The following is a 23,067-nucleotide window of genomic DNA, read 5'->3' on the forward strand; positions in this document are numbered from 1 at the left end:
GTCCTATATAAAAAGGATGACATATAAATGAACACATAGGTGTTTTAGAGAAAACTAATGTGTCCATGCCTTGTATAATTTTGAATGATTCTGTGATTATACTTTCTTTTTTAAAATATTTTTTTTGAGGTAGGGTCTCACTATAGCCCAGGCTGACCTGGAAATCACTAAGTAGTCTCAGGGTAGCCTTGAACTTATGGTGATCTTCATACCTCTGCCTCCCAAGTGTTGGGATTCAAAGCATGAGCCACCACACCCAGGTTAATATTTTATTTTTATTTATTTATTTATTTAAAAGATAGAAAGAAGCTGGGCGTGGTGGCGCACGCCTTTAATCCCAGCACTCGGGAGGCAGAGGTAGGAGGATTGCCATGAGTTCAAGGCCACCCTGAGACTACAGAGTTAATTCCAGGTCAGCCTGGACCAGTGTGAGACCCTACCTCAAACAAACAAACAAACAAACAACAAAAAAAGATAGAAAGAGGCAGAGAGAGAGAGAATGGGTGTGCCAGAGCTGTAAATTAACTCTAGATACATGCATCACCTTGTGTATCTGGCTTATGTGGGTCATCGAACCTAGGTCCTTTGGCTTTGCAGGCAAGTACCTTACCCACTAAGCCTTCTCTCCAGCCCTGATTATATTTTCTTGATTAATTCTTCTGCAGCACACAGAGGTCTTTCTTTCCAATGTACAAATGAAGAAACTAGAGACAAGTAGCTGTACAAACCCACAGGAGGAATCTGGGGCCATCTGGCAGATGATTTGTCTGTGTCATTGGCACACTTCCTATAACACACCATCAATTCAATGGACTGCTTGCTTGCACTTCTGTTTCCAATAATTTACAACACAACAATGTCTGAAGCAGTCATAAGTTTTTAAATATGTAATTTTTTTGTTTGTTTTTTTGAGGTAGGGTCTTGCTCTAGCCCAGGCTGACCTGGAATTCACTATGTAGTCTCAGGGTGGCCTCAAACTCAGTGATACTCCACCTCTGCCTACCAAGTGCTGGGATTAAAGGTGTGAGCCACCACACCTGGCCCACACTTTTTTAAAAGTTAGATTTTTCTCTGTGTAATATGGATCATAGTCTGCATATAATTTTGTACTGCTGCTTTTTTGCTTCATACTATGTCAGGCACTTTCTCATATCAATCAGAGGTCTGTGCACATCTCGGCACTTGGTTCGTATGTAGGCACCATAATTTGCTCACCTATCTATGATCTCTCTTTACAAACAGTCTCTGGAAGATAGGATGGGGCCTTCACTAGGGTTTTGGAATATTTTGCACCCTATTGCTCCTGTCTCCAACCACCAGAAGACCAAGGCGACCTCATACATGCTTATTATAATGCAACTTTTCCTCTAATATTCAATCCATGGTTGACTGACACCATGGATTTCAAACCTGAGAGTTTAAAGGACCAATTATATGAACATTTTATATACATCTATAATTAAAATGAAAAAATTAGGTCAGGAGTGGTGGCACATGCCTTTAATCCCAGCACTGGGGAGGCAGAGGTAGGAGGATCACCATGAGTTCAAGGCTACCCTGACGCTACGCAGTGAATTCCAGGTCAACTTGAGCTAGAGGGACACCCTACCTTGAAACACAAATATTAAAATTAAGTATGTAAACTATGCTGGAGATATATAAATGTTAAATATTTCATATGAAAGAGTGTTTGGAAACATGGAACTGCCTAAATGGGATTCCCTGGCACCATGAGACAAAGGGGACAGCTCCATGACCATGATTCTTTCTTTCTCTCTCTTTTTTTAAAAAACTTTTTTATTTTAAAGAGAGAGAGAGAGAGAATTGGCACATCAGGGCCTCAGCCACTGAAATCAAACTCTAGACACTTGCACCATCTAGTGGGCATGTGTGATCTTGCACTTGCCTCATCTTTGAGTGTCTGGCTGACAAGGGATCTGAAGAGTAGAAATTGGGTCCTTCGGCTTCGCAAGAGAGAGCAAGTGCCTTAGCTGCAAAGCCATCTCTCCAGGCCTCCACGACCATATTTCAAAGGCATCTTCCTCTTAGCTTTTTAGTGCTGGGGGTGCACTTGTACATGCTAGATATAAGTGCTCTCCTACTGAACCACATCCCCATGCCCTTGGCTTATTGAGACAGGGTCTTACTACATAGTTTAGGCTACCTTAAACTTTCTATGTATCTTAGGCTGGCTTTGAACTCAAGATACTCCTGTCTCTGCCTCTAGAGGGTTGGGGTCACAGGTGCACACCGCCACACCTGGCAAGCGCATCTTTTTTGCTCTTCGCTGCATGAGGTCACGCAGGCCCCTTGCTTCTGGGGTGGCTGCTCCTGCGCAGGTGTGTTACCTCTTCCTTCTGGATGACGCGGATCCTGGTCTTGATGTAGGGGAAGGCGTGCGTGGTGGTGAGCACCGTGTTTCTCCGGTACTGCTCATGCAGCTCCCCGCGGGGCCGCCCCTCCAGGGTGAACGGGGTGGTGTACATGAACCTCCGCAGGTTGAAATTCTTCTCGAAGTAGGTCACTCTGTCTTTCATCTCATACTCATCAAAGTAGGGCTCCACAAAAGTGATCTGTATGTAGGCCTGGGGGGATAGGTAGTGAAAAGGGGAAGGGACGAGTTATTCAGCAGACAAGACCCGTGGGGTCCTGGAGGGATGCATGGAGACCCTGCAGCACAGCCCAGAGCTCAGGAGAGAAAGGATCTTGAGGCCTGGGAGAGGGCTGGGCCTCAGGGCCACTCGCTGCTCCTCTGAGCACTATCAAGCATGCGCTGGAAGTCTCTGTATGACACGTTGCAACCTGCTGTTCCACAGAGGCGAGCCTTCCTTTTCAGAGTTCCCATGACTAGGATACGCTTACTGGGAAGTGTGAATGGTCAAACTAGAAAATTGAGAGTTACAAGTGCCAATAAGGATGGAGCACCTGGAACATTCTGTTGAGTATGGGGTGGGAGGGATGCAAAACATGGCCACTCTATAAAACAAATCAGTAGTTCCCTATATTGCTCATGACACCCACTCTCAGGAACTCCACTCCTCTGTGCGTGCCCACGTGCCCCCATCCTTCTGCCCCTGCCCCAAGGATATAGGTCCTGTAAACAATTGCTAGGAAGAGAACAGGTCCCTGGGGTGGCTGCCCACCAGAGACACAGATTTCCTGGTAGTATAGCTGACTCCCAGTCACCCATGCCCACGTAAATCACCCCAATAAACTCACTGGTTTACCAAGTTGGACTTGGGCAACATTCTTTCTTTGGTCTATTATTGGTCTCTGTATCTGGGGTGAATAGAAAAAGATACCCCATAGGGCCAGGCGTGGTAGCATGTGCCTTTAATCCAAGCACTGGGGAGGCAGAGGTAGGAGGATTGCTGTTTCAGGCCAACCTGAGACTACATAATGAATTCCAGGTCAGCCTGGGCTAGAGCAAAATCCTACCTTGGAAAATCAAGAAAAGAAAGAAAAAGACACCCCAAGAAATATTATGCAATACTAAGAGAAATGGAAACTTACATTCACAGAAATAAACAGTTACAAGTGGTGTATCAATACACTGTTCACAACAGACAACAAAGAGAAACAAACCAAATGTTCCTCCACTGGAGAAAGGTTGCTATGTCCCTGCATAATAAAGAAAGATGGAGGGGATGGAGAGAGATGGCTTAGTGGTCAAGCGCTTGCCTGTGAAGCCTAAGGACCATGGTTCAAGGCTCGATTCCCCAGGACCCACGTTAGCCAGACGCACAAGGGGGCACAAGCGTCTGGAGTTCATTTACAATGGATGGAGGCCCTGGCCCGCCCATTCCCTCTCTCTCTCTGCCTCTTTCTCTCTCTGTCACTCTCACATAAATAAATAAAAATAAACAAAAAAATTAAAAAAATAAAGAAAGATGGAATGTGTCATGGGTGATTCTCATACTTTGTGGAAAAGGCAAACTTACAGACCTACAGAGAACACAACGTAATGACTGTCAGGGGAAGAAGTAGAGAATGACTTCAGAAGGACTTGGGGAAGTGTCTCAGAGTGACAGAACAGTTCTGAATCTTGACTGTGGTGAGGGTAACACGTATTTGTAAAAATGCATAGAACTAAACATTGGTGCATTTCACTGCATCTGTCTTATTTAAACATGCACACTACACACTGTGAAAAGGGAATTTATTAATGAAGATTTATTTAAAAAATAAGGAAAAGGAACGGCAGTGAGCACACATTGGGGTACCCACCCAGCGAAGTGATTGGGTGGGGTTCCTGACCTAAGACTGCAAATCATGCTTCAAAATAATGAAATCTGGTTGTGATTCTGGGTTCAGACTCTCCTTCCAAGCTCACAACCTACCTTGGGGAATGTTAAGAGGGGAGAGGCTCTAGGTTAGGGAGGTCACTTGTGCGGTATTCAGATCACTGTGGGCACAAAGCCAGCTCCACCTTCTGAGCAGTCCAGTGATTGCTGCTCAGTTCTTCTCACAGTTATTGCTTTCAGGCGGAGGCTAGGGAATGTGCGCTAGAGTGTGCTGATAAATGAGGAAGAGCTCCCTCTCCCACGTGGCTGATTCCTCTCAACTCACATCATCTTTATCTCATCCTGGACGACAGAACCAAGGCAGGCATTTGGGTCTTCCATCTTACAGGTCCTTAATAATCTTCATATTTTGTGCTTGTATTATTTTCATTACTATTATTCTTACCATTGCTGTTTTTAAAAATATTTCATTATTTATTTATTTATTGGGGAGAGAGAGAGAGAATGAAAATGGACGTGCCAGGGCCTCCAGCCACTGCTAAAGAACTCCAGACACATGCGCCCCCTCGTGCATCTGGCTAATGTGGGTCCTGGGGAATTGAACCTGGATTCTTTGGCTTTGCAGGCAAATGCCTTAACTGCTAAGCCATCCCTCCAGACCCCATTGTTGTTGTTTTTGAGGTAGGGTCTTGCTGTAGGCCAGGCTGACCTGGAATTCACTATGTAGTCTCAGGCTGGCCTTAAACTCAGTGATCCTTCTACCTCTTCCTCCTGAGTGCTGGGATTAAAGTCATGAGCCACCCACCCAGCTTAGATTTCCCCCAAACTTGTATGGTTATACTCTAGTCCATGCTGACCTGGAATTCACTATATAGTCGGAAGGTGGCCTTGAACTTTACAGTGATCCTCCTACCTCTGCCTCCCAAGTACTGGGATTAAAGGTGTGCACCATCACACCCGGCAGGTCGTGTGTGTGTTCATTAGTATTATTGTCTCTAGCACACACTTTGGTAGGAAGGGTGAATGGAAAGTACCAGATGCTGTCTGCCCATGGAAGGGAATGAGAAGTAATGTTTTCCTGTGTACAATGAAGAATACACCTTTGTCCCTGTTTTTTTTCTGCCAAAAAGCTTCAGGAGGGCGATATACCTGTAACCCTACCAGAGAGGGCATAAAAATGGCCCTCCTTCCCTGCCTTGCCTTCCGTGTATCCATTCTCACACAACGGTACTCAGAAGCATGGGACTGCTGTGAGCTCTCGGATCATTTCAGTGGATTACCTAAGCTGAGGTGAGCGGAGCGTCCAGATTTGTAGCCGCCTAGTTAGAAACGTGAGTGGTATGGGAGCCACACTGGAGGCTCGGGTCTGAAGTAAGGGTAGTCTTCCAGAGGAAAGAACGTTGAACCTGTTGATGCTACATGTGGGGGAGGTTGCCATCAGAGCTGCGATGCACCAGTTGGGGGTGAGATGGCATACACCCTGGCAGAGAAGGGAGGAGACTGAAGCCCAGGCCCTTCGATCTTCCTGCGGTCATGCAGGGCTCCTGTGCTTCAGGACTCGTGCCACTAAACACTGACAGCAAGAAGTGGATGTTTGCCCCCCTCTTTCTAGGTAGGGTTTTGCTCTAGGCCAGGCTGACCTGGAATTTACTATGTAGTCTTAGGCTGGCCTCGAACTCACAGTGATCCTTCTACCTCTGCCTGCCAAGTGCTGGGATTAAAGGCGTGCACTGCCACGCCCAGTGAAGTTGACATGCAATATCACTATCACACCTTCCAAGGCTCAGGGTCTATTGCAGAAGAGGTGGCAGAAAGAATGTAAGAGCCAAAGGAAGAGTAGGACTCTCTACAACATGCTCCCCCCAGACACAAAATGGCCTGCATATCCATGACCTCACAGTGCCTGACACTACCTACACAAGACCATCATAAGAGGAGGAAAAGATCATGACATCAAAATAAAAGAGAGACTGAGAGGGGGAGGGGATATGATGGAGAATAGAGTTTCAAAGGGGAGAGTGGGGGAGAGAGGGCATTACTGTGGGATATTGTTTACAATCATGGAAGTTGTTAATTAAAAAATAATAATAAATTAAAAATAACATTTTATTTTAGAGCTGGGAGTGGTAGCGCATGCTTTTAATCCTAGCACTTGGGAGGCAGAGGTAGGAGGAATGCTGTGAGTTCAAGGCCACCCTGAGACTATGTAGTGAATTTGAGGTCAGACTGAACTAGAGTGAAACCCTACCTTGAAAAACAAATAAACAAGCAAACAAAAATATACACACACACACATATGTATGTATGTATATATAAGTTTATTTATTTGAGAAAGAAGTAGAGAGAAAGGCAAAGAGAAAGAAAGAGAGAGAGAGTGAGTGAATATGGGCTTGCTAGGGCTGCTAGTCCTGCAAACGAACTCCAGACCCATGTACCACCTTGTATATCTGGCTTATGTGAGTCCTGGGGAATTGAACCTAGGTCCTTTGGCTATGCGGGCAAATGCCTTAACCACTAAGCCATCACTCCAGCTCCTCAAATTTCTTATCTATAAAATAGGGGCAATCAAATCTATTCTTTAAAGTTTATTATTATCATTTATTTAAAGCAGAGACAAAAAGAGAGTGGGGAAGAGAGAGAGAATATGGGTACACTAGGGCCTCTTGCTACTACAAACTTGAGACACATGTGCTACTTTGTGCATCTGGTTTTATTTGGGTATTGGGGAATTGAACTTGAGCCATCAGGCTTTCTTTATTTTTCTTTTTATTTATTTATTTTGACAGTGACAGACAGAGAGAAGAGAGAGAAAGAATGGGCATGCCAGGGCCTCTAGCCATTGCAAACAAACTCCAGACACGTGCGCTCCCTTGTGCGTCTGGCTAACATGGGTCCTGGGGAATCAAGCCTCGAACCAGGGTCCTTAGGCTTCACAGGCAAGCGCTTAACTGCTAAGCCCATCTCTCCATCCCGAGCCATCAGGCTTTCTAAGCAAAAGCTTTTAATCTCGGAACCACCTCTCCTGCCTAATTAAACCTGTTTTCAAGAGCTATTGGAGGACATGATGATTTACATAAACACACAGTTGGTGTTTTAATGAACAATAGCTTCTATAGGATCCCTGCCTTGGAGATGGTTTTCCTTAAGATAATCAGTAGTAGAACCCAGGGGGGCGGGGAATGTTGTTTGCCAGCTGTCATGGTGGCACATGCCTACAGTTGTACTAGGGAGGCTGAAGCAGGAGGATTTTGAGTTCAAAGACAGCCTGGGCTGTGCAGTAGGAGCCTGTCTCAAAACAAAAATCCTTCAGATAAAACAAAGCAAAGCAAAACAAACCAAAGCAAAAGCTTAGACGCTCTTAAATAACCTGAAGAGCCCAGACACAGGAGGCCATTTTGTGTTCTTGAGTGAAATAAGGGGATTCAGAGCCTTATGGTTGTTTTTTGGCAAAATTTTCCCATACCTTGCTAGGATCCAACTTGGTTTTGTCCACAGGAGTTGAGTCTTTTATCACTTCCACAAATTCTGCACCAAAGCACTGGCTATAAAATCCCTAGGGAGGAAAAGGCCAGAGTTTTTAAAGGTTTTCTTGTTTGTTTGTTTTGGTTCTTCAAGGTAGGGTCTCACTCTAGCCCAGGCTGACCTGGAATTCACTATGTGGTCTCAGGATGGCCTCGGACTCATGGTGATCCTCCTACCTCTGCCTCCTGAGTGCTGGGATTAAAGGCGTGCGCCACCACGTCAGGCTATAAAGGTTATTTTAACAGTATGTAATTGTTTTATCTTCTCAGAAGTGGAATAAGTTTGGAACAAGTACAAGGCAGACTCTGCTCATTGATTAATGGCAGTCCCTCTGAGCTAAGAAGTGATGTTCAGCACTTCCTGAGATATAAATAAAAGGTTTAGGCAGCCTGGCATTCTCAACTGATCTATGCCTCCCCACCATGTATACACTCGGTCTCAAATTTGACCAATGTCACCATATTTTTGGAGGCACCTCCAAGGATACGGCTCTATTTACTTCCTGACTTTTGTATCCTGGGAACTTGGAGGTCACCAGACTTCTCAAAATGTGTGAAGGCCACAGTATACAACAACACAAAATATACACGCCTGTATTTTTTTTTTTTTTTTTCTTTTTCAAGGTAGGGTCTCACTCTAGCCCAGGCTGACCTGGAATTCACTATGGAGTCTCAGGGTGGCCTCAAACTCATGGTGATCCTCCTACCTCTGCCTCCCGAGTGCTGGGGTTAAAGGCGTGCGCCACCATGCCCGGCCTCTCTAATTCTTGTAGGGGACACTATTAGGGAATTAAGTGGCCTGTGTTGATGGCTGGCGTTCTTTGTCATGAGCTGAATGACTCAGTGGGCACGCTGCGCCACCACTCTGAGCCCCGGCTGCTCCGTCTCATTTGGCAGGGATGCTGCTGCGAGGAACCGCGCAGCTCAGGGTTTTTAGCTTGCTGGTCGGGACACATGCCAAGCAGTGCACGGAGCATTCATAGTGAATCTTCGGGTAAAAGCCACTGATGGGGCCCCTGGTCCCTTGGTCAAGGGTCTTATGAGGGGGACACCCTTGACTTTCTTCCTAAATTCTTACTGTTGGGTCTTTGGTCTTCTCAATATCTGCTTCTTTTTTTTTTTCTGGGGAGGGGATTTCTCTATGTTGTTTCTTTCTCTCCACCCCCTCCCCCATCCTTCCAGGCTTTGCGGCAACATTATGCAACTCTTTTTTTTTTTTTTTTTTTTGGTTTTTCAAGGTAGGGTTTCACCCTAGCCCAGGCTGACCTGGAACTCACTCTACAGTCTCAGGGTGGCCTCGAACTCATGGCAATCCTCCTACCTCTGCCTCCTGAGTGCTGGGATTAAAGGCGTGCGCCACCACACCCGGCTAAGATCATGCAACTCTTTTCTGTTCCATTACGGACCAAGTACAGGTGGCAGGTTGGAGCTGGGCCTGGCCAGAGCCCACAGGAGTGACTGTCTAGTAGTGCTATGTTCAAGTGGACTGTGTTGCTTAGTGACACCCAAAAGGATAGCTATCTGTTCTAGGGAGTCATCCGGTAGTTTGATCAGATTGCTTCAAAATCAAGATGATAACTTCCAACCCAGAGGCTTTATAACTTCATGCCTGCTAAGTAACATTTGGAAAAATGTTATAAGAAATCATGAGATCCCGGTCAAATTTTAAATAGTCTCTGAAATAACTGCTCAAGATTTATTTATTTATTTATTTTGGTTTTTTGAGGTAGGGTCCTGTTCTAGCCCAGGCTGACCTGGAATTCACTATGTAGTCTAAGGGTGGTCTTGAACTCTCAGCAATCCTCCTACCTCTGCATCCTAAGTGCTGGGATTAAAGGCGTGCGCCACCATGCCTGGCTTCAGATTTAAATTTTAAACTTTAAAGAATATATACAAGATCTTAGGGGAAACCTACTCCTTGTAGTACCTCCTATCTTACCTAATACCTTCACATTATAAAAGAAAATTTCTATTTCGGTCAATGCTGAGTCATGACTTAAAAAAAAAATAATGACTCAGTCTAACTTGCATTTGTGAAGTGTACAATGTCAAGCACATGGAATCGCTTCTTACCTCCAGTCTATGTGAGATCTCAGGAAGCTTGGTGATGGCAGGTTCTTTGTACACAAATTCCTGCTCATCTAGGTCCCCAAACTTGGATCCATAGAAACCAACACGGAAGTAAGTCCCAAACATTCTCTTATGATCCTGTTATGAAAAACATGGACACCTCTCTTTAGTTAGGTCATTGCCAAGGATCCACTGGTTAGAGGGATCCTCAATTGTGCTACATGTTATTCCGACAGCTGACATTAAACAAAAATCCCTGCTATGCACATTTAACATTCATGTACTAAACTTTAGAAATGATAACCAAACAGGGATGGAGAGATGGCTTAGTGGTTAAGGTGCTTGCCAGCAAAGCTAAAGGACCCAAGTTTGGTTGCCCAGTGCCTATGTAAAGCCAGATGAATAAAATGGTGCATGAGTCTGGAGTTCGTTTGCACTGGCAGGAGGCCCTGGTACGCCCCTTCTCTCTCTCTCTCCTCTCTCTTAAATAAATAATTTTTTTTTTTTTCGAGGTAGGGTCTCACTCTAGCCCAGGCTGGCCTGGAATTCAATGTAGTCTCAGGGTGGCCTTGAACTCAAGCTTATCCTCCTACCTTTGCCTCCTGTGTGCTGGGATTAAAGGCATGCACCACCAAGCCCAGCTAAATAAATTATGTATATATATATATATATATGTACATATATGTATATAATATTTTATTTATTTATTTGAGAGAGGGAAAGAGGCAGAGAGGGAGAGAGAGGATGGGCATGCCAGGACTTCCAGCCACTGCAAACAAACTCCAGATGTATGTGCCATCTTGTGCATCTGGCTTACGTGGGTCCTGGGGAATCCAACTGAGGTCCTTTGGCTATGCATGCAAGCGCCTTAACTGCTAGGCCATCTCTCCAGCCCAATAAAATATTTTTCTTTTAAAAAGAAATGATAACAAAAGAAATCCCAAAAAATATTTCTGGGGCTTCATTTAAGTGAGTCTCACATTTCTTGACTATAAAGCAATTCAAGATGCCTTCTTTCACATGCTGTCCATTTTTAGCCCTTTCCTGTTTAATGGTTAAGAAGCACAATAATGATAAGTTCAAGGCAAATCTGCGGCCAGGGAGGACAGAGGGCAAGGCATCTCTGAGACGAGATGACCTGACTCCAGTTAAAAGAACACATTTGCCAGGATCCCCAGCTACCTTGTGAATGATATTGTCAAAAGCCTTCTGCAGCTTGTCATGAGTGGAGGTCAGCTTCCGGAAGTCTCGATGTGCTTCCAGGATGGGGATGACCAGCTTGTAGACTTCATTAACTGTTTCATACAAGCCTCCCTTGGGAAGAGGAGAAAAGCATTGAATACATTGAAAGCAGCGTTTTCTATGCAAACACTACTGGAGAGCAGATGGTTGCATTGCAGTGCTTTACAGAGCTAGAGGCCATCTGACCATTGCTTTCTTCCTTTCTTTTCTTCCTTTTTTTTTTTGAGGTAGGGTTTTGCTCTAGCCTAAGATGATCTTGAATTCACTATGTAGTCTCAGGGTAGACTCAAACTCACGGCAATCCTCCTACCTCTGCCTTCCAAGTGCTGGGATTAAAGGCGTGCACCACCACGCCTGGCCTGCCTCTGAACGTTTCTGGGAGAATCACAGCTGTTGGATCAAACCAAGCACATTGCTAAATGGTCCTGGGTGGTGATGTTAACTAGCAAGAAGGGTTTTCATGGACTTGAAAACCGGAGAAGAGAGTGGCTCAGGTACTCAGGGGACTGGCATGGCAGCCTTGAGACCATCTCAGAGACGCTCTTCTGTTCAGATACTCAGGCGAGGCCTTTCAAAGGAGTTAATAGGGTTCTAAACTATGTATTTTCTAGAATTTCAGGAACATAATAGTATATAGGGGTGTGTGTGTGCATAGTAAAAGTACAATGACATGTATGTATGGAGATGCCATTATAAAGCACATTATTTTGCATATTGACTAAAGAATAAAAGATTATATTGGATTTGTTTTTTTGAGGTAGGGTCTCACTCTAGTTCAGGCTGACCTGGAATTCACTATGTCGTCTCAGAGTGGCCTGGAATTCATGGCGATCCTCCTACCTCTGCCTCCCAAGTGCTGGGATTAATGGTGTGCGCTAGCATGCTTGGCTTTATATTGGACTTTTTCTGATTTCAGAAATAGAAAATGGGAAAAATAAAGAGAGCTAACCCAATAATTTAAACACATAGACGGTATAAAAAGGACACTTGGAAGATGAAGAGTAGAAAATAAAAAAGGAGGAGTTTATGGGGGAATGTGTGAAAATGTCCTCATGCAACGTAACATCATGCATAATGAGTACTCACAAAGGTCATTTACATTATAACCAAATAATATAGAGAGGAAAACAGAATTGGATAGGCTAAATAAAGTATTAAAGATTTACTGTGGGGGAAGAGGGAGCTGAATAAATGAAGTGGGCGGTCTTCTCCCGTGCCCCGAATCTCAGTGGCTTCTGTGGACTTTTGCTTTTCTTAGTGTTCAGACCCAGACTGGGTTATTGCAGGGAGTCTCACTGGCTTCTGTTCCCTTCTATCTGTGCTGCTCAGGATGACTCTGGTGTTGGAAGGAAGATGCCATGGATTCCTATCCTCTCTCAGTGTGGCTGCTCCCTATTTCTTTCTATGAGCAGGGGAAAATGAGGGAGGGAGAACATGCCTCATCCCTATTGTGTACCCTGGGCAAGTCTTTTCACCTCTCTGTGGCTTCATTTCTGCCCTATTAAGTGGAAATAATACCGTGAAACTGCTGCTTAGCCAGTAAGCAAGTAGTGGAAACAAGAGTATGCCTGTCACCTCCTGTGGAGAGCTGATGCAATCTGTGGACATCAAAGTCCTCCCTGGGCCCAGCCAGGGGCACCCAGCCAGATCCAGCCCTACCCTGCATGCCTCTGCAAGTGTGAAAAGTGGGGCTGCTTGAGCCCTCGGGGCTCTGGGGTGTGTGGTGGGCACCAACCGTGCTGAAGAGCTCCGCCGCCTGCTCCAGGAGGCCTACCAGGCCGCTCTCGGTGAAGTACCGGCCCGAGCACACTCCGTCCTCGTCGGGTGACAACGTGTCATCTGAGACAGCAGACTCTTCCAGCACGTTGGAAGAAATATTCTGTAAGAAATCCCAGTATGAGCTCAGAGAGCAGAGGGATCCAGCTAAGGGACCAGAACACAGGTTTCCAAGAGGTGAGCCACCACTCTAAGGGCCCCTACCCCCCACCCAGCAAGCCATGATTATAGCAAGTCTGTAATTCTACCCACAAGAGTTTCTGGTTACCCTGCATTTCAAAAGGTCACGCTGAACAACTTCTCATCAAACCCCATGATTTCCTTTTCTTTTAGCCATCAGGAAATTTCATATGAAGGACACTTTAATGTAACAGCAATTGAGTGGAAACAATTCCTATGTTAGTGAGACACTCTTAAGGGACAAACAGGAGGGGCTTCATTTTATTTATTTGTTTATTTATTTATCTTTTGGTTGTTTGAGGTAGGGTCTCTCTTTAGCCCAGGCTGACCTGAAATTCGCTATGTAGTTCCAGGCTGGCCTTAAACTCATAACGATCCTCCTACCTCTGCCTCTTGAGTGCTGGGATTCAAGGCGTGAGCCACCATGCCTGGCTAAACAGGAGGGTCTTGGTTTTTAAAAGCCAAAGGCCGGTGAACAGTTAACAGACTTCTTTTTCTTATTTTTAATCTTTTTTTTTTTTTTTTTGGTGGGGGTTCAAGGTAGTGTCTTACTCTAGCCCAGACTGACCTGGAATTCACTATGTAATCTCAGGGTGGCCTCAAACTCATAGCAATCCTCCTACCTCTGCCTCCGAGTGCTGGGATTAAAGGCGCGCACCACCATGCCTGGCATCTAAAAAAATTATTTATGTATTTGAGAAAGAAAGAGAGAGAGAGAGAATGCACCAGGGCATCCAGTTGCTGCAAATGAAGTGCAGACACATGTGCCATCATGTGCATCTGGCTTACATGGGTACTGGGGAATAGAATCTGGGTCTTTTGGCTTTGCAGGCAAATGCCTTAACTGCTAAGCCATCTCTCCAGCCCCAGGACTTCCTTTTCACTAGGTGAATGAATGTCTGACATTTGTCTTTTTCTGAAGTATACCGCTACCATAGCCTTACTTTCATATGCAAACTCCCACAATATATAATAGCAGAAAAATGAGGAGGCCTTCTTTCTCTGGGGGGTATGTATACAGTATGTGGTATGTGCGTGTGTGCGTGTGTGTACAGATACACACGCCCCATGTGTACATGTGGGAGGCTGGAAGAGGAGGCTGGTGTCCTCCTCTACTGCTCTTATTTTCTTATTTCAAACTTATTTTCTTCTTTTTTTAAAAAGTTTTTTGTTCATTTTTATTTATTTATTTGAGAGTGACAGAGAGAGAAAGAGGCAGATAGACAGATAGAGAGAGAGAGAGAGAATGGGCGCGCCAGGGCTTCCAGCCTCTGCAAACGAACTCCAGACACATGCGCCCCCTTGTGCATCTGGCTAACGTGGGACCTGGGGAACCCAGCCTCGAACTGGGGTCCTTAGGCTTCACAGGCAAGTGCTTAACCGCTAAGCCATTTCTCCAGCCCTGCAAACTTATTTTCTTGAGATAGTATCTCTCACTGAAGCTGGAACTCACTGTTTTTCAGTTAGACTGGCTGACCAGCGAACCCCAGCTCTCGTCTCTGAGCCCACTCAGCACTAGGATTACAGGTGTGCATGTACACATCTGGCTTTTTTTTTCCTTAAACATGGGTGCTATGGATGAGAAGCAGGTCTTCGTGCTTGACCAGTAGGTGCTCTTACCCACTGAGCCGTCTCCACCCCTGAGTGTGCTTTCTTTATAGAGGGCTATGCAGTACGGCAGAGGCTGCTGTCGCCTCTCCACCAAGCATGTTGTTTCTATACATTTTTCCTTTATGTAAGCTATAGCCATTGGAGTTTCTCAGCAAGGGATGGGCTCAGTTGGCTCAAATGAGAACCCAGGGCATAAAATTCCAGGAAGCGCCTTTCAGGGTCACAGAAGTGCTGGGCCGGCACTTGCTTGAGGGTGAGTGCCTGAGAGTGGCACCTCCTCGAATTTGTGCCACGTGCACCTCACTTGTCTCACCCCAGCTCTGTCCCTGGCACTGACTCTAACACTGCTGACGAGGCAAGAGTCATTTGTTCCCCCTTGGCTCTCAGCTAAGGAAGAAATGCATACATAGCGTAGACCTTCGTCGTTTAGGGGCTGTAAATAGCGCACATGCCAGGCCTTCCTACGGCCGTGCAAGCCTGACTCATCAGTGATAACACTCCCAGGAACCTGGTTATACTCTGAAAAAAAAATTATCAACATATTGTTCCAGTAAGCCATTACCAACTGATCAGATGTGGCTTTGAAGTGATTTGTCTGTCAATGTGTAAAGAATGAACTCTAGCAGCTCTTGAAGAGAGAGTTGCACAGCCTATCCCCTCATATCCATTTTGTAGAGGAGGTTTATCAGCCCAAGTGAAGTTTCTCAGTCTTTTGTGACCAATCTTTCTTCCAAACTTGGACTCCTATGATGAATTGCTAACATGAAATCCAAGAAATTCAGCTGAAAGACTCAGATAACCCCAGAAATGAGTACTAATGGAATTGTGATTTCCAACATGTAGAGCAGATATGATGCTATGTAGTTCACTAGCTGCTGTCAGTAGAGAAGGATTCTGGGCAGACATTCCTGGCTTCAGATTTAGGGAGGTAAAAGTAATAGTAGTATCTGAGAATGTGTCCGTATTTATGTATGTCAAACAAATGTTGCAATCCAGGGCAATGATTCCAGTGATCTCAGTTGCTTGGAACTCAGTGACCTCCAAGTTACTTTTCCCTGTACAAATTGATCTCCCATTTATAAATCTTTCCCAAAGGCTTAATTTTATTGGAGCAGAACAAGGGTGAAAACTAAAGCAATGAGCATGAAAGGAACCAGCAGTGATATCTGTTGTCAATATTGTCCAGAATTCCTTCATTTTTGTTTTTGGTTTTCAAGGTAGGGTCTCACTCTAGCTCAGCCTGACCTGGAATTCACTATGGAGTCCCGGGGTGGCCTCGAACTCACAGCAATCCTCCTACCTCTGCTTCCCAAGTACTGGGATGAAAGGCATGCATCACCACGCCTGGCTAATTCCTTCATCTTTCATAGAATAAACATTCTCTTCTTTTGGGGAACCACTGGTAATTTTAGGATGCTTTATTGCTTTGGTTAATATGACTGGCTTAGGGATAATTACATAACCCAATCAGAACCAGTAAGATGCCCTAAGCCTTTCTTTGCCTCTTGAGGCATTTCTGTTTTCTCCTGGACTTGAACCTCAGTCTAAACAAGTGTGAGAATTTTACCTGCGAATATTAAAGCCCACACTACAGGAGGCTGGGCCAGGAGGTGGTGATAAGACCAGGGTCGGGTGACTTTGGGACTCTGGGTCTAGTCTGGCAAGTGCTACTGCAGGTTTACCCCCCGCCCCAGGGCACGCCGAGGACTGGCTTGCTCTAGGTTAGAGTGGGCTGAGCGCCATTTACTTCCAAGCATCCATTTCCTAACTGACTTAGTAGATCTCATTACAGAGAAATAAGAGTCATCCTTAAGCCTCTCTTCTGTCTCCGAGAACACCTGGCTTGTACTTCACCATGTTTCTACCTTTCTTTTTACCATTTTCATCTTTTGCCTTGTCTCAGGCTTAACCACACTATTCATGCTCATGGGATCTTGTGCCCTTGGGCACACTATGTGTTACAATTATAACAGAATAAAGAATATACTGTCTCCAGAAACAAAGTGGCCTTGATATTCATGATCTCACAGGGTGCGGTGCTACCTACACAAGGCTTGCATAATAGGAGGGAAGAAAATGATGACATCAAAATTGAAGGGAGACTTGTTAGAAAAAAAAGAAGGGATTCAGTGTGGGGGGGATTTGGGAGGGGAGAAAGGGAGGATGGTGGGAGGGGACTATGATCATGATATGCTGTCTTTTATGAATGGATGTTAAAAATAAAAAGTTAAAACAACAAAAACAACAACAACAAAAGAAAATGCTGTCTCTGGGTAGATTGTAAATTTCATGAGGATGGAATAAATGCCCAGTTCATTCTAAAAGAATGAGTGAATGGATAAAGATATATGAAAGGTAGAGCTTTGTGTCCCCTTGTAGGGATAATGTGGACTTGCTGTAAGTTCTACAATAACCATTTTATCTCACCATGGCATGCCTCATTGTAAGCAAGTCAACTGAATTCTAAGTAAAATAAGGACAGTAAAGCTTATTAAACAAGAAGGCAAAAAATGAAATACAATTAATATTTAAGTAGTTAAATATTAAATAAGTAATTGGGAAAAAGCATAAGAGAATTATAATAAAAATTTTAGTACATGAAGTAAGAGAAGGAGATTGGACAGTTCCACATTAACTGATAAGTCTAAACATTTTGGGGGAAGTTGGAAGAGTATTACTATAATACTATCAAAGAATAAACTTGCTTAAAAGAAGAAGATGCACTTAAAATAATTTTTATAACTTCCTTGTTTATTTTTACATGATTCAATTATGTAATACTTTTATGCTTTTGGATGAGAATTTACTTACTGGATTTTAAAACTTACACTTCTGAATTGAGAATAAAACTTATTTTCTAAGACTGAGAACACAGCATAAACAAGGAAGGAGGCAGAAATGATGTGAGATGAGATGCACTTATGTACATGAGCAGGATTCTAAAAGCAGGAGGCTCTTGGCTCCACCAGCAATCGTTTTGGTGACTTATTCTCCAACCCTGGGAAAGCTACTTTGAATTGTCCTTTCTTTCTGCTTCACAGGCATCACAAAATTGTGTGGAAGAACAATCATGAGAACAAGGCCTTTCATGAAACAGCCATGGAGACCCCAACACCAGTGACACAAACACCGCACGTGACTAAGTCTGGCTTGAGAAGTTCTCTGACTGTAGCTCCATTGTCTGTGGTTTTAGGAACAGCTCTCTCTGTGACCATGTCACTTTAAAGGGACGTGCTCAGAATGCTGCTTTTGTATTTAGTTTTTCTTTCTCCTAAACCATGTATTAAATTGTACAGGAATCATAGTCCAACTGACCAGTGAGCAGTGCAGTGTGAGCTATCTTTTAGGTATGCCAGACAATATCCCCTTGCCAACTGTGAGTAATTTTTAGATTATTCTGAGAAAGTATTCATGCAGACCTCTGTTTCCCTACTTAGGTCAAATTGTTTCTGTCTTAATTTTGGATCAGAGCATGGGAGCCTACAGAATGGGAGGCCATGACAGACATCATTTCTCCAATGTTCAGAAGTACCTTCCTCCATGTCAGCATGTCAGGCCAGCTACAAGTCTTTGAGAAGTAGTTGACATGACCTTGGAAAAGTGCACTTGGTTCTTGAATCTGTGATGTGGGAGTCACGCTACCTCCCCGTCTGTCTGCTTGCTTCAAAGGTTGATGGGGAAGGTCAAGTTCATGTGAAATCACCTGAGTATATCTACCAAAGTGCTGCTGACTCATTGTTGTAATCAGTATGTAGTTTTAAAGATAGCAAAGCAATTAGAAGGGGCAAATACAATGCTTTATAAAACACAGTGGCTTTCAACCCTGGCGGCACTGATAAGGGGCAGATACTTTTTAGAGATGGAAACTTTCCTGTGCACTGTAGAGTGTTGACCAGCATCCTTGGTTTCTCCCTTTGGGATGCCAGGAGTACCTCTGCTTCCACTCCCAGTTGTAACGTTCAAAATTTGCCCTGGTCGCTGCTGAAATGTTTCCTAGAGTGGAAGCTAATCGCCCCTGACTGAGACACTGCTCTAAGGAAAAGCCAAGCCAGACCCCACCTGGAAGCTGACGCTGCCCACAGGCAGGTAGCTGTGGTCCTCCAGCATGCTCAGATACTCGGCCACCAGGGCGGCCGCGTGGACCAGGCACATGGCAGCCTCCGTGAAGCACTTCTTCTTGGTGTGTTTCTCCGCCATGTTCTGCAGCCAGGTGAGCCGCAGATCAGGAGACGCCTGGTAACTCTTGGCAATTCTGAAGACAGGTTGAGAAGTGGGAAAAAGGGATAATTTTCCAGCAATTTTCTTCCTTCCTTTTCTCTCAAATAATAATGGAAGATAAATATATTACTCTTTTTTTTTAATTTTTTTGAGGTAGGATCTTGCTCTAGTCCAGGCTGACATGGAATTCACTATGTAGTCTCGGGGTGGCCTCAAACTCATGGTGATCTTCCTACCTCTGCCTCCTGAGTGTTGGGATTAAAGGGGTGCACCACCATGCCTGGCTTAAAGTGTAACTCTTCTTATGAGAACAATTTTACCTTTTTAAGTAGTTTTGCCTGAAACTACTGGACCCGAGGGCACAGTTTAAACTAATAGTAAAGTATATGTGGCTGAACATAATTGGAACAAAGCCGTGTGAGAAACAATTTATACATCAGTTGATAATCCTTTTCTCATTCTGTGTTGAACAGAGGAAAGGATCATCAAATAAGCAGCCCTCTTTAAATTACAGTGACCTTTCTGAAAATTCATGTATCATTCAGCCCACTCTTAGTGCTCAATTTCTACCTGTTTCCATATGCATTTTTTGGATGTCATCCAAAACATGGTCTACCCATGTTGCCTATGATAATTACATTGGAACAAACTCCACAGAGATAAGTGAGGAAAGTTTACCTGTACATGAGATCCATGAGCATTTCGGGATCTTCCTGAAACTCCCTCATCTTCACCGTGTCGTATAAAATGCTATTCAGATTGCAGAGAAGTTCCTCCACCTGCAAAAACAGTATGAAGCCCCAGATATCATAGGCTTGGTATTTTGGGGTCAGGAGTTAAGATTATACTGAACGTGCAGGGGAGCTGCAGGCAGGCTTTGCTCAGACTGTCCTCTGGCATCTCCATCTTTGCAATCCAAGGCCCACAGGCCAGTTGCCTTGGGATGCATGAAGCAGTCCTGTATCCTCACCCCACATCCCTATCCAACACCTTTTGCTTAACTAGCTTGAACTAGTTTCAGTTGTTTGCGACCTGGAAAATTGTAAGCTGTGCTGTGAAATGTCAGAGCCTGAGTGGCAACCTACCATAGAGTAGACTAGAAGCCGGAACTAAAAGATACAAGAGAGGTGCTGGATCTTTGGCTTATTTCGCGGGCATTGTAGGGAGTGACACAGACGCCTGTCCTCGCAAATTTTCTCAAGACAGTCCTGTTTACAAGCTCTAACTGGAATCTTCCTTGCCTTCCTTATACACCATCTATTCTCACCTCTACTCACTATTTCCATCCCACTTGCCCCTTGCCTAACTGAATACTGCCTCATCTGTTTATTCTGATCCCCCACGCCTTTCCAGACCATTGGCTTGTTTATCAATCACATGTCTTGATTTGATTTTTGTTGTAGTGCTGAGGAGAAAACCCAGGGTACTGGGCATGCTGGCAAGTGCTCTACTACTGAGCTATATCCACAGTCCCCCAGACTCTTTCTCAAACCTTACATAGCATTTGTTTCTTACCATGTATTTGAGTATCCATTTTCTTGTATTGTCTCCTTATTGTTTTAAGATATAAACTTTCCAAATAGACTCTTGGTATCTTGAAGCTGAGGTCAGTGGTGTGTGTGAGTGTGTGTGTGTGTGTGTGTGTGTGTGTGTGTGTGCGCGCGCGCACGTATACTGCATTTCTCAAAACACTGAGAGCACAGGTTATCAATATTTGCAAATTATTTATAACACATATACGTATTTATATATAAATATAAAGGTATGTGTTTATAGTTGGCTAACCCCAAACATGCACAAGACAAGGGATGTTCACAGGTCTACCTGGGTGGGGAAAGGCGTTGTCTGCATGACTGTGTCCTCTTCTGAATAGGCTAAAATTGTCCTCAAGGATCTTCTCAGGTGCTCTTCATTAAAATCTGGCGCTTTGCCCACCAAAGATGCCAGCGACATGGTTACTTGCATCTTTACTCTTGCAAAGTTCTGCATCAGAAAAGATGAAACAGGGGCTGGGCAGATGGCTCAGTGGTTAAAGGCACTTGCCTGCAAAGCCTGATGGCTCGGGTTTGATTCCACAGTGCCCCCATAAAGCCAGGTGTACAAAATGGCACATGCACCTGGAGTTCCTTTGCAGTGGCTAAAGCCCCTGATGTGTTTATTCCATCCTCCCAGTCTCTCTGTGTCTGCTTATAAATAAATAATTTTTTTTCAATCATACACACACACACACAAAAGAAAAGAAACAAATAAGTGGTGCTAGGCTAGTAAATAACCGAAGGTAGCAGGGGCAGACACAAGCAGCCCCCCCCCCCCCCGCCTGTGTTTCTCTCAGTCCAGTCCTCACCATTTCCTTTTCTTTCAAGAAACTGTGAGCTGCACTTTGCACAAGATTCACATTACCGTTTAAGTGGGTTTGAAAAATATTATGTTCATATAAATCTGTCAGGTTCCCTTTAAATTTTCATTAAGGACTGGGCCATCTCCATGTTGCAAGGCTGGGAGATCATAATAAAGTAAGGCTACAGAATATCTTGGGGAAATTTTATTTAAATAGAAAGAAGGAATAGGACCTTCTATGCCAGTAGTTTTTGGACCTGAGGCTTTAAGTGAGCAGCAGTTTTGTTTCTCCTTTTCTTCCAGGACCATGAAGAAAAACCATGGTCATCCCAAGGGTCCATGGAGAATGTTCTAAAGGCTTTTACATAGTTATCTGTAAAATATTCTGAGGACCAGGTCTGTGGGTGTGTGGCTCAGGGCTAAAGTACATGCTTACCATGTTGAAGGCCTTGGTTCAATTCCCAGCAGCATTAAAAATAAAAACAAAACCTTAAGCAGCCTGCATTTCTTCCATGGACCAACTTATCTTTACTGAAGCTTAAAGAGGTTCACTAACGTGACAGCAAATAGAAACTCAAACACGCATATGTGAATCTGTACAACCAAATCAAAGGTTTGCTGTTCTACCATAAACCTGAACTCTTGAAAGCTGAGTTTCACTTGAAATTCAGGATGACAATGATCACTTACAATTCTCATCCACAGGTCGACCTGATACCACACAGAATTAGTACCTGTTCAGAATATAAATAGGATGCAATGTTCCACATCCTTAACTTGTCTGGTGGAAGTCCCACAGATGGTAACTTTGTTTTTGTTTTATTTTTATTATTAATTAATTAATTCTTTTGAGGTAGGGTCTCACTCTGGCCCAGGCTGACCTGGAATTCACTATGTCGTCTCAGGGTGGCCTCAAACTCATGGCGATCCTCCCACCTCTGCCTCCCGAGTGCTGGGATTAAAGACGTGCACCACCACGCCAGATGGTTTTTGTTTTATTTTTTGAGGTAGGATTTCACTCTAGCCCAGGCTGACCTGGAATTCACTGTGTAGTCTCAGGCTGGCCTGGAACTCACAGTGATCCTCCTACCACTGCCTCCCGTGAGTGCAAGGATTAAAGACGTGAGCCACCACGCCTGGCCCAGATGGAAACTTTTTAATCCCTTCTACTCTTTGTGGCTTACAGAAACACACTGTCGGAAACCACTACCTTCTCCAGTCCTGCCTGCCTCTTTTAGATAAACGCTGCTGACCATCTATGCATGGTTCGATCGTCATTCCCTCACAGGGCAGAATCATAAGGCAACACTGCCACGTTTTTCTGACTAGCGATGCTTTGAGCTCATGCTGTCTCCTGACTGTGAGTCACCCAGCTGTGAGGACGCTTACGCTGGTGGCCCCGAAACTGAAGCGCATGAGGAGGTAGAGGGTGGCGCAGGCTTGGCTCCGCGTGACGTCCATGGCGCTGCTGCAGTGGTGCAGCACTCGCTGACACAGGTCCGCACACTGCTCCACCTCCTCCTCGAACAGCAGGTCTCCGAACTGGAAGAGACACAAGGGGCCGTTAGGCGTCGCCGGGCACCTTCATAGGCTCTTGGGACTGGATGTCTGTTGAAACGCGCAAATGTGTGCTTGGACAAGCAAGAAACCTCCAGGGGCACTGCACTGCCCCACAAAGAAATCGAGCTATGGTGAGTCAGAAGACGGATTTAAGCAACAAAGTCCACCTGATACTTAATTATGAGCCACACAACTGAGGTCAGGGCCCTGTTATTAACTTGTTGCAGTGAAGATAAGTTGGTCCATGGAAGAAATGCAGGCTGCTTAAGGTTTTGTTTTTGTTTTTAATGCTGCTGGGAATTGAACCA

At 44.6% G+C, this 23,067-nt stretch overlaps 1 protein-coding gene across 3 annotated transcripts in view; it reads right to left on the reverse strand.

The window, feature by feature from the left end:
• Dock8 (dedicator of cytokinesis 8) overlaps positions 1-23,067 on the reverse strand; it is a 254,630-nt gene that overhangs the window by 15,515 nt on the left and 216,048 nt on the right. For all 3 annotated transcript variants that reach the window (XM_045144534.1, XM_045144663.1, XM_045144586.1), the window contains 9 exons: positions 22,589-22,741; positions 20,687-20,845; positions 19,541-19,641; positions 18,704-18,896; positions 12,813-12,956; positions 11,018-11,149; positions 9,839-9,973; positions 7,708-7,797; positions 2,349-2,585 (listed from right to left, as the gene is read on the reverse strand). In XM_045144534.1, the coding sequence (XP_045000469.1) occupies positions 2,349-2,585; positions 7,708-7,797; positions 9,839-9,973; positions 11,018-11,149; positions 12,813-12,956; positions 18,704-18,896; positions 19,541-19,641; positions 20,687-20,845; positions 22,589-22,741 (1,344 nt within the window). The remainder of the gene's footprint in view (positions 1-2,348; positions 2,586-7,707; positions 7,798-9,838; positions 9,974-11,017; positions 11,150-12,812; positions 12,957-18,703; positions 18,897-19,540; positions 19,642-20,686; positions 20,846-22,588; positions 22,742-23,067) is intronic.

The sequence above is a fragment of the Jaculus jaculus genome, chromosome 1 (assembly GCF_020740685.1).
Source record: "Jaculus jaculus isolate mJacJac1 chromosome 1, mJacJac1.mat.Y.cur, whole genome shotgun sequence".
In the NCBI taxonomy this organism is placed as follows: domain Eukaryota; kingdom Metazoa; phylum Chordata; class Mammalia; order Rodentia; family Dipodidae; genus Jaculus; species Jaculus jaculus.